The sequence below is a fragment of the Schistocerca cancellata genome, chromosome 8 (assembly GCF_023864275.1).
Source record: "Schistocerca cancellata isolate TAMUIC-IGC-003103 chromosome 8, iqSchCanc2.1, whole genome shotgun sequence".
Taxonomy (NCBI): Eukaryota; Metazoa; Arthropoda; class Insecta; order Orthoptera; family Acrididae; genus Schistocerca; species Schistocerca cancellata.
Window position 1 is genome coordinate 293,703,766 of NC_064633.1, and position 12,549 is coordinate 293,716,314.

Here is a 12,549-nt window from a genome sequence, read left to right on the forward strand (position 1 = left end):
AGCCCTGAGACATTTTGAAATGACTGGCTGTGTCACTCCCACTAATCATGCCAATTCTTCTTTAGTTTGACGTGAGTTTTCACTCAGCAATGTCTCCAATTCTGCATTTTCGAAAACATTCTCTCTTCCACTACTATGCCAGTCTACGATGTTAAAATCACTTTGTTTGAAGTGTTGAAACCACTCACAACACGTTCTTTCACTAATAGCGTCCTTACCACATGTACTTGAGAGCATTCGATGATACTCTGCCACTGTTTTCTTCATATTGAAACAAAACAGCAACACCTCCCACAAATGACTATAATTAGGCTCATAAACTGACATTTTCAATCAAGAACAACTTTATGATGCAGACACAAATCAACTGATGTTTGAATGAGGTCATGTTGATTGAGGTCCAAGGTAACTGCCTGACGTCTGCGATCTGTTTCTTTTGACCGCTACTTACCGTTGTCGCACCTATTGGCAAACAGCAGAAACAACGTTGTACACCTTGTAGTTACTTCTCAGTTTTCCACAGTTCAATTTGCCTTTTCAATTTATAATCTCCATATTCTCTTTGTCCGAATGCCTTACAAATTTTATATTGACAAAATCTTAAACATCGCTGTTAAACAGCAACAGTGTAAATCTGAAGAAGTTGGAAAAAAAAAAAAAAAAAAAATAATCAACTGGTTGGCTGATTTTCTTCAACCTCTTTTATATTGTCCTTATTTTACCTGTCTTGACAATTCCACACATCTGCCCCTCATACTCCCATTTCTTTCTGAATTTCTAAATCTCTCCCCATACACTGCTCATAACTCTCAGATTTTAATGTAACTCCAAAAACTGAATACTGACTGTCAGTTCACTGTCACTACTTATTTCTTTCCTGCCCTTGTCTCTCTTGTTCTGGCCTTTTGCTGTTATTTTCTTTACCCCAACACTTTTACATCAAACTTTTTACTGCCTTCCGCTTTTTCCACATTTCTTAAAAAGTATTTAGAAATTCTTAACTGACCTAGTTAGTACTAAATACTGTCTAATAATTTCCGCGGCCACGTGAGTGTGTGTTTCTGCGTACTATTGCTGGAAAAGAACTAGTGCTCAAAAACTAATGTGAATACAGTTTCCTGTTATGTGTTACTGTGCTCCATGCATTGATCTGCTATAGATGAGTGATTGCCTTTCCCTTATTTTACATCCTGTTCCATCCAGGAATTTCACTGTTGCAGCAACAACAACAACAACAACAATCAAATAATATAAATATGATTCACATGCAATACTTGCCAGTAGAAGTAGTTGGCAAGAGTGGAATTTTGACAGGCACGATGTATGAGAAATGATGCTAGGTCACATCCACCTGACATATCATCTTCCAGACAACTTGCATCTATAGTAGCATCAGGTAGTTGATTTTGTGTTGCAGTCTCAGCTAAAGATGCAGAGCGAACTATCTGAGAAGCACCATCATCAGTGTTGGGTAATTCATGCACTGGTGTAGGAGTAAAGCTCTGAGACTTTTTCAAGATTCCTGAATCCCCAATCTCCTTGTTGTCACTGCTATAAAGAAAATTTACAATTATAAAATTGGTCCAATAATTTATGAAAGCAAATATGACAAATATATAAGACTGACAAGTTCAAAAGAACTAAAAATTAATGGCCCGGCAATTTCAGTATTAAAAACATGCTTCAGTTTATGTTACAGTACTTGTGTGCAAACATTAACATTGTCTACAGTGTTAAAATCTGGTTCAGTAGGACCATCTCTTATTAAGATCTGTACATAAAAATGCACATAAGCAAATCACCTTCAATTACACATCCCTTTCACCCCTTCTGACATCCTCAAATTTTCGAGAAATTATCTTACAATAATATTACAGACATCTTTCTGACAGCAGAATTTTGTAACTCTCTCAATGTGGTTTTCAAAAAGCCAGCTTAAAATAAATAAATAATTAATTTCATAAATGAAGTCCTAACAGAGCTATGGATGAAATCTTACCACTTAAAGACCTTCAACAGTATGGAATATAAAATTCTACCTTGTAAACTTTAATATTATAGCTTCAATGACATATCACTTGCAAGGCTGGATTATTATTCTCTCAACAGAACAGGAGGTCACACTGGTTGCCAAGAACAAAGGAACACAAAATATAGAGCCCCAAAAGACAGTTCAGCTATGTAATTTTACTTTCCAGGGACCATAACTATATCTCATTATGCAGTAGACTGTGTTAAATGATTTACAAATATAATAAGTTTTGAAAATAATTTATCATCTGCCACAGTCACATTAATTTTAAAACTAAATTAACTGTTTCGCCGATCATTTGCCATCCTCAGATCTATAACACAAACAAGTTTGAAACTTATAAGAGAAGTTACGCAGATTACGCCAAAATAAAAAGGAAAAACAGTAAAATAAAGTGACGTCATACATGTGTTACATTTAAATAAAAATTTGAAAGAGTATATGTAAATTTTTAATCTGTGGAATGAATAAAACTGCAACACAAAGTCTGCAGTTAGTGTATCTTAAGACACAGACATGTTGCATTTGTAAAATGCAGGTATATTTTACACATATTATGACAGTATGCTAATAATAGTGTTTAAAGTTTTTGCGTAGGTGTTTAAAATTTCATCTTTAATAAGAGGTATCATACATACACCTTATTGTTACAAAGAAACCTTTAATATTTGCAGAGAGTTCTTGATGCAAATGATTTCATTTCTTACTGGTAGATGGCAGCATTCTGGCATCCTGATCACCACATGCAAGCTCATTTCCTTCTTGACAGTGCTCCAGCTCAGACAACGTAGGCAGGCAACAGGTGAACTCAACTCTATATGCTCACATGATTGCAGCTCCAGAGTCTGTGCGTTTATAAAATGTCATCTAAAAAATTTACATCATTGCAACTGTCATCTGGAGCTGTATGTAAACATCACAAGTACATGATAAATGAAATCCACCTGCTGCCTGCCTGTGGCGTCTGAGTGAGAGTGCTATCAACAAGGAAATAAACATGTGTGCGGCGACCAGGATGCCAGACTTCAGTGCCTTCTGCTCAGAGACAAAATGATCTGCCTCGTACAAATCCCTGCTCATTTTCAATACTACTTTTTAACAACAGTATTTATAAATAAGATATTTCTTATTTAACATGAATTTTTAAAGGACTTTAACAATAAATAAATCTGGTGTTAACTTATTGTTATACTACCAGACTATGTATTGGGCCATATCCATGCAGATGGTGCAGTAAGGAAGGGACATCAACAGCTGTGGGGGCTTTGGTATCTGAGTATGATTCAAAATTTCACACCTAGCCCAAGTATTTATAGTGTGTGTGTGTGTGTGTGTGTGTGTGTGTGTGTGTGTGTGTGTGTGTGTGTGTGTGTGTGTGCCTGATGGGAGCAGCTGCTTCGGCAAGCATGTGAGGTGGCACCATCCTTTGACAAGGGTTTACCAATACATCGCAGCCCTGCGACTGTAGCCGGTCTTTCACTAGTCACTGGAGTCAGATAAACGCACAGTATTTTGATCCTGTCTGATAAAACATTTCATTGTTTGGACTTTTCCCTGGAATGTAGTGTGTGGTTAGACAACTCACGGTATGCCCTGGACTGTTTATGAATTCACCTCATGGTCTCCACTGTCAGTCACCAGTGTGACCATCTGTTTTGTTCTGCCAATCTCCTCATTACCACTAGTGTGAGTAATCAAACTGTTTCTACCTATGCAGAGTAAGATAGAAAAGGGGGCTACAACCTAAACAACAATGTATATGGTAGGGGAGATGCAGTTCAACAGCTGAAACCTAGGCACAAATGCATATCTTGCATAACTTATAAGCAACAGCTAACAGGCCTCCAAATGACAGTTGTTGTTGTCTTCAGTCCTGAGACTGGTTTGATGCAGCTATCCATGCTACTCTACCCTGTGCAAGCTTCTTCATCTCTCAGTACCTACTGCAACCTACATCCTTCTGAATCTGCTTGGTGTATTCATGTATTTGTCTCCCTCTACGATTTTTACCCTCCATGCTGCCCTCCAATACTAAATTGGTGATCCCTTGATGCCTCAGACATGTCCTACCAACCGATCCCTTCTCCTAGTCAAGTTGTGCCACTAGCTCCTCTTCTCCCCAATTCTATTCAATACCTCCTCATTAGTTATGTGATCTACCCATCTAATCTTCAACATTCTTCTGTAGCACCACATTTCGAAAGATTCTATTCTCTTCTTGTCTAAACTGTTTATAGTCCATGTTTCACTTCCATACATGGTACACTCCATACAAATAATTTCAGAAACGACTTCTGACACTTAGATCTATACTCGATGTTAACAAGTTTCTCTTCTACAGAAACGCTTTCCTTGCCATTGCCAGTCTACATTTTATATCCTCTCTACTTTGAGCATCATCAGTTATTTTGCTCCCCAAATAGCAAAACTCCTTTACTACTTTAAGTGTCTCATTTCCTAATCTAATTCCCTCAGCATCACTGGACTTAATTCGACTACATTCCATTATCTACGTTTTGCTTTTGTTGATGTTCATCTTATATCCTCCTTTCAAGACACTATCCATTCCGTTCAACTGCTCTTCCAAGTCCTTTGCTGTCTCTGACAGAATTACAATGTCATCGGCGAACCTCAAAGTTTTTATTTCTTCTCCATGGATTTTAATACCTACTCCAAATTTTTCTTTTGTTTCCTTCACTGCTTGCTCAATATACAGATTGAATAATATCGGGGACAGGCTACAACCCTGTCTCACTCCCTTCCCAACCACTGTTTCCCTTTCATGCCCCTCAACTCTTATGACTGCCATTTGGTGTCGTACAAATTGTAAATAGCCTTTCGGTCCCTATATTTTACCCCTGCCACCTTTAGAATTTGAAGGAGACTATTCCAGTCAACATTGTCAAAAGCTTTCTCTAAGTCTACATATGCTAGAAATGTAGGTTTGCCTTTCCTTAATCTATTTTCTAAGATAAGTCATAGGGTCAGTATTGCCTCACATGTTCCAACATTTCTGCGGAATCCAAACTGATCTTCGCCGAGGTCTGCTTCTACTAGTTTTTCCATTCATCTGTAAAGAATTCACGTTAGTATTTTTCAGCCGTGAGTTATTAAACTGATAGTTCGGTAATTTTCACATCTGTCAACACCTGCTTTCTTTGGGATTGGAATTATGATATTCTTCTTGAAGTCTGAGGGTATTTCGCCTGTCTCATATATCTTGCTCACCAGATGGTAGAGTTTTGTCAGGACTGGCTCTCCCAAGGCAGTTCCAATGGAATGTTGTCTACTCCCGGGGCCTTGTTTCGACTCAGGTCTTTCAGTACTCTGTCAAACTCTCTGCGCACTATCTTATCTCCCATTTCATTTTTATCTTCATCCTCTTCCATTTCTATAATATTGTCCTTAAGTACATCACCCTTGTATAAACCCACTATATATTCCTTCCACCTTTCTGCCTTCCCTTCTTTGCTTAGAACTGGGTTTCCATCTGAGCTCTTGATATTCATACACGTGGTTCTCTTTTCTCAAAAGGTCTCTTTAATTTTTCTGTAGGCAGTATCTATCTTACCCCTAGTGAGATAAGCCTCTACATCCTTACATTTGTCCTCTAGCCATCCCTGCTTAGCCATTATGCAGTTCCTGTTGATCTCATTTTTGAGACGTTTGTATTCCTTTTTGCCTGCTTCATTTACTGCATTTTTATATTTTCTCCTTTCATCAATTAAATTCAACATTTCTTCTGTTACCCAAGGATTTCTACTAGCCCTCGTCTTTTTACCTACTTGATCCTCTGCTGCCTTCACTACTTCATCCCTCAAAGCTACCCATTCTTCTTCTACTGAATTTCTTTCCCCCATTCCTGTCAATGGTTCTCTTATGCTCTCCCTGAAACTCTGTACAACCTCTGGTTTAGTCAGTTTATTCAGGTCCCATCTTCTTAAATTCCCACCTTTTTGCAGTTTCTTGAGTCTTAATCTACAGTTCATAACCAATAGATTGTGGTCAGAGTCGACATCTGCCCCTGGAAATGTCTTGGAATTTAAAACCTGGTTCCTAAATCTGTCTTACCATTATATCATCTATCTGATACCTTTTAGTACCTCCAGGGTTCTTCCATGTATACAACCTTCTTTTATGATTCTTGAACCAAGTGTTAGCTATGATTAAGTTGTGCTCTGTGCAAAATTCTACCAGATGGCTTCCTCTTTCATTTCTTACCCCCAATCCATATTCACCTACTACGTTTCCTTCTCTCCCTTTTCCTACTACCGAATTCCAGTCACCCATGACTATTAAATTTTCGTCTCCCTTCACTATCTGAATAATTTCTTTTATTTCATCATACATTTCTTCAATTTCTTCGTCATCTGCAGAGCTAGTTGGTATATAAACTTTTACTACTGTAGTAGGCGTGGCCTTCGTGTCTATCTTGGCCACAATAATGCGATCACTATGCTGTTTGTAATAGCTTACCCGCATTCCTATTTTTTTTTTCATTATTAAACCTACTCCTGCATTACCCTTACTTGATTTTGTATTTATAACCCTGTATTCGCCTGACCAAAATTCTTGTTCCTCCTGCCACCGAACTTCACTAATTCCCACTATATCTAACTTTAACCTATCCATTTCCCTTTTTAAATTTTCTACCCTACCTGCCCGATTGAGGGATCTGACATTCCACGTTCCGATCCGTAGAACGCCAGTTTTCTTTCTCCTGATAACGACGTCCTCCTGAGTAGTCCCCGCCCGGAGATCCAAATGGGGGACTATTTTACCTCCGGAGTATTTTACCCAAGAGGACGCCATCATCATTTAACCATACAGTAAAGCTGCATGCCCTCGGTGAAAAATTACGGCTGTAGTTTCCCTTTGCTTTCAGCCATTCACAGTACCACAACAGCAAGGCCGTTTTGGTTAGTGTTACAAGGCCAGATCAGTCAATCATCCAGACTGTTGCCCCTGAAACTACTGAAAAGGCTGCTGCCCCTCTTCAGGAACACATTAGATCAAGTAATTTTAGGCCAATTGCGGTGTGTAACTTCAGATCCTTTTTTGACAGCTCGTAAACAAAGTACAAACTGAGAGGAAACAACCACAAAGTAAGTACTTAGTAAAAGGTCGGCATGTTGTAGAGGATTGATTGTCAAACCTCACATAATGCAAGAAAACTTCCTAAGAAGTTGACTTCTTTTTCTGATTCAGAGTTTGTTGTAAGGTTTTTACACCATTACGCAGAACAACATGCCATAATTTTACCAGGCAGAAGTGGGCACTCAGTATAATGCAAATTTCAAACTTCTACCTTCAAGTGATAATAAAGTCAAAATTTTTGAAACTTACATGGCTTCCTTTACAAATGATATGACCGTAAAACCAGTATCAAGTGGAGTGTTTTGTAATATTCAGAAATAGATATGCCAAGAAATAGTTGTCATGAAGCCCAAATCAGATCTTTGTGCATTTGGCCAAGGGCATTTCAGTTCAGCAACTGCAATGGCTTCAGTACCTGAAGAAACTAAAATGGGAACTATTGAAAAAAACGAGGTCCCATCTACAACTTGTTGCAAAAGAAAGAGTTTTATAAGGGAACTATCAAAAAGACTAAGGAAAATTTTGAAGATGGTGATAGAAGTTGTGTACACTGCAGTTTTGACATGGCCCAGCAGATTCACATACCTAGTAACACATTGCAGCCTGGACCTATTTATTTCTTGGTACCATTCAGAATAGCAATATTTGGGGTTATGTGTGAGACTGAACAAACAAGTAAACTATCTACTCCCAGAAAGTGTAGGAACAACAAAGGGATCTTGTTGTTTTCAGTCTTTTCCAACATGACTTGGAAAACTACAGTCATGAAAAAGACACAATGTTCAGTCATGCTGACAATTGTGTAGGTCAGAACAAGAACAATATCTTATTAGGGTATCTTGATTGGAGAATCAGTAATAACAAAAATAAGAATTGTTTTGTCATTCATGCCAGTAGGCCATATGAAATTTGCATGTGACTGGGCATTTGGAGTTTTAAAGAAAAGATTTAGGGTCACCTATATCTCTTCCATACAAGAATTTGCCGACTGCATTGAGAAATCTACACCTACAACACATGTTAACTCAGCTGTTGCTATGGGAAATTAAATACTTGAAGTTGCTGTGAATACATATGACTGGCTAAATTTCTTGAAGGATAGTAATGCTAACAAAGTACCTCACATAACTAAATACAACCACTGAGTTCAACATGAGCTACAAAGGTAGAGTACATTGCAAATTGGACATTGATGGAAATGAATTTGTGTACCGCATCTTCCCCAATGACAATGGACCCAATGGGTTCCTGCTGTAGCAATTCCTCCAGGGATGACAAGACAATGAAAAGAGTACCTTTTTAAAAACATCAGGATCTATCACAAAGAGAACCACAAAGACATTCCGTGTCCCGAAGTAGGCTCAGAATGTGAACCAGAAACTAAAGTCAGTGACAGTGAAGATCCTGAAGAAGAACCTGACCAATCAAATATTCCAGAGCCAAAGAACAGGAGAAAATGCTCAGACTTTCTCACCCCCCCCCCCCCCCCCCCAACAGAAAATCATGTCCTTTGGGAACTACAAAATATGGGATCTCAAAAATCTATTTTGGAGAATTTGTGAATTCCAATTTCTTGTGGTTCTAGTGCCATTAATTGCTCCAGAATCAAAATTTATCCAAAAGATGCCATAACATAGTGTAAAAATATAAATATTATGCCAAAAAAATAAGCACAGGGCTAGCTATATTTTTCTCAACAAAGGGCCAATTTATTTGGTTTCAAATTTATTTACACTCTGATGCGATATAGGTCTGAGGGCGTAATCCACTTATTGTGAAGTGTTAAGTTAAAAAACTCCAAACCACTTGACAAAGGACATTTTAAGTGTGATGTATATGTAGAATTTGTTTCTTAAATATGTAAAGTTAAGCAATGATAATAAAGTGAAACTTTAAAAGCCCATATCTCAAAACACCTCTTATGTCAAATATTCAACCTGCCATAACTTCCTCGAATTTAGAGATATAAATTTTTTTACAGGTTGTTCAGAATTTAATGCTGAATGTAAAAACTACAAAAACTCAAATCCCTAAATTTTCAACAAGAGGTCCCTTTTCACTTTCCACCTCACATATACAGACCGCCTTCAAAGTCATTAGTTTCTGAGTAGAGTACCACAAAAGAAATAGTCACATAAAGAAAGGCTCAAATAAAGCAAAACAACCACAATCAAGTGCCAAAAGGAAATCTCATAAAATAAAAATGGGGTAAAAACTGTCGCGTAGGAGATAATGTCACATACTACAATACTAACAATGTAAAATAAAGGAGTCGCTTGGAATTTGTGTGTGTGTCACCAGTACCAGTTCCTGCAAGCCTGTCACGCACATTTTTCAGTGAGAATTTTGATCTCTCATTTGTATCCTCTGACAAAGCCACAGCATTACATATAATCACACATCTGATTTTGAAGACATTTCCCTGCACCTTCGATGCGTGAAGACTGCTTTGCCAAATTGTGTAATGAAAAGGTAGCAACAAGAACGCTCGAAATACACAGGTTAGCAGGCAATACGCAACTGGGGTAGCTGCCCCTTCTGAAGAATAGGACAGTGTCTCTCAGTGCTCTGAACAAAACTGCATTTTTGCACATGGGACACCTAATTTTGCACGGGATCTACCATTTTACATGAACTACCTGCTTTCTACATATAGATCACTTCTGTGTCAGCCTTTGTAATGCAGTTTTAAAAAAACTGACTTACTTTACAATGTCTGTTCCTTCATATATACATGCACAACTGAAGGATTGGACACTGGCAACAATATACAGCTGTATTAATGTTATGAAATTCACTCACAACTGAATTCTTTTGTGATCTGCACTAAATGTGGAAATATTACCTATTGGTGACACACAAGAATTTGTGCTGGACTGGGTTTGAACCCAGATATCCTGCTTATGAGTGGTTGCCTTAACCGTCTCAGCAACACACACACACACACACACACACACACACACACACACACACACACACACCAGATCAATCCAATCTTCCGAATGCTATGTGCCCGTATTTCTCATAAGATTACTTTGATTCTTGCAACAAGGTTAATGAAACAGCTATGGCGACTTCTCATGGGAAATCCACTTTGCTCCTGCAAAGATTTTCTACATCACCAATATGCAATATTTCCACACCTAATACAGTTGATGTCAAAAGAATTCACAATTGCAAATAAATTTTGTAAGATTTTATTCACTATGGCACTTATGTATGCTCTTTTAAATTTTACTGAAAAATGTCAAATTCACATGATCAGTCAGTCAACAGCCCACCAAGGGATTAGCTTTTACACTCAGGACCGACCTTCATATATATTCACGACAAAGTGACATGTGAGTGAACTACTGTCTCTCTTAAGGTATATCACCACTTAAATTCACTGCATTAGTTTAATTTTGATGTAAACTGCGTAACTTCTTGTAACTTATTTGTCTTTTAGATCTGAGGGTGGACTGTGATGACCAAAACAGGTAATTTACTCCTGAAACTGGTGTGATTGTGCTTAACAATACATTATTTTCAAAATGAGCAATCACTGTCAGCTCCTATTTGACTGAACTGTGTTTCTTGTTATAATATGTTTAACGAAAAATTTAACTACCTACTCGTCATTTAATGAGTGACTTTTACATAAATCTGATCTCTTTTATCTTAAATGACTGAGATAGTCTGTGATTTTGGTGAAAAAGGACTAATAAAGCACTTCACTTCATTATAATGTTTCTGTTATCAGTAAATGTAGTTCCCATTTTATTGATATTGCCAACATCACTTTTTCTCTCTGAACAGGAGTCTTAATTCAAGCTGATACAGCTGCCAAACTGAGTCTTATTACTGAAATATGACCTAAAACAACTACTAACTATACCTTTACAAGACTTTAGTAACGTGACCAAGCAGTTATCATCTTAAGTTCTCCAAATCAACCCTAGTCAACACATTATGAATAAAAATCACACATTATGACAGTATGATACTTCCAATCTGAGTCACAGTCATTCCGTTCTGTTCAAGGAGCAGAGCAACAGACTCGATCATTGCTCCCTCTTGTTGGCAGAGTGGGGAAACCACATCTGTAACTACAGGAATCAGTTGTGACTAGCAACAATTCCCATACAGTGATGAGTACTGTGGTTTAGAACCTTCATTAAAATTGCAGATCCCAGAAATTAACTAGGGGGACAATGCTCTCAGGTGAGCAGAGAATGGCATACCACTTCAGAGAATCATGCTTTATAAAGAACCATGGCAGTCACATCAGTATTCAGGATGTGAGATGTTTCAGTTTAGTAACTGAAAATTCAATCAATCAAAATGTTTTTTCTCAGAAAGAAAAAAATAAACACTAAGAAAACTAGGTAGTAAAATCTTCACTCAAGTGCTGTTTAAAAATTCTGGTTTGTGTTATTCTGTTTTATTGAATAGGTGATTTGTATGTGGTAAATGAAAAGTCTCTTCTGTGATATAAATTGTCACTGACTGAATCTGTATATGTTCCTCTGTTCTAAGAGTATGAGCTTCATCTAAAATTTATGGAAAGATGTTCACTAATGATTAGTACTGTGTTAATATCCTTTTTTTATTGAGTACCTTAAGAATTAAATACTTTTAAGCAAAAGTATGTTGTGGAATTGACACTTTAGGTATGTTCCTGAGTACCATACCTCATCATCATCATCATCATCATCATCAGCCAATTCAATCATTAGATGATGTGGCCTCTTCGAGTCGTGGATTCAGGTAGGCTTTCAGCAGTCTTCTCCAAGTGGGACGGTCTTGGGCAGTTCTCTGCCAGGTGTTACCAGCGATCTTCTTGATGTCCTTGTCCCATCTGTCTGGTGGTCTTCCTCTAGGCCTCCGGTGCTCTCTCGGACTCCACTCCAGTACTAGCTTCGTCCACCTGTTGTCTTTTCTTCTTGCGACGTGGCCAGCCCACTGCCATTTCAAGGAACCTACTCTCTCTAAGATGTCATTAACCTTCGTCACAGACCGGATGTCATCTGCCCTTTTCCTGTCCTTTCTTGTATAGCCCAGCATTGATCTCTCCATGGCTCTCTGTGCTGTCCTAAGTTTCCCTTTTGTGAATGAGTTCAGTGTCCATGTCTCGCATCCGTACGTCATCACAGGAAGAATGCATTGATCAAATACTGCTTTCTTCAGATTTACTGGCATTTTTGATCTGAATACTTTTGAATTCTTCCCAAATGCTTGCCAACCAAGCTTGATGCGTCGATAGATTTCTGGTCTTATGTCACCCTTCATATTTATAATCTGGCCAAGGTAGACATATTCACTGACCCCTTCTAGTAGACTGTCCTTGACTTTCACATCTCCAGCTGGGACCCATTTGTTGGATATTACTTTTGTTTTGGAAAGGTTCAAGTTCAAGCCAACCAGCTGACATTCCGATG

The 12,549-nt window shown here is 38.0% G+C and overlaps 1 protein-coding gene across 2 annotated transcripts in view; it reads right to left on the reverse strand.

Moving 5' to 3' along the window:
* The window catches only part of LOC126094803 (phosphatidylinositol 3-kinase catalytic subunit type 3), a 100,214-nt gene that overhangs the window by 46,747 nt on the left and 40,918 nt on the right, over nt 1-12,549 (reverse strand). The window contains exon 10 of one of the 2 annotated variants that reach the window (XM_049909372.1): nt 1,279-1,548. In XM_049909372.1, coding sequence (XP_049765329.1) covers nt 1,279-1,548 — 270 coding nt within the window. Of the gene's footprint in view, nt 1-1,278; nt 1,552-12,549 lie in introns of both variants that reach the window. The other variant, XM_049909371.1, reaches the window with a different exon arrangement.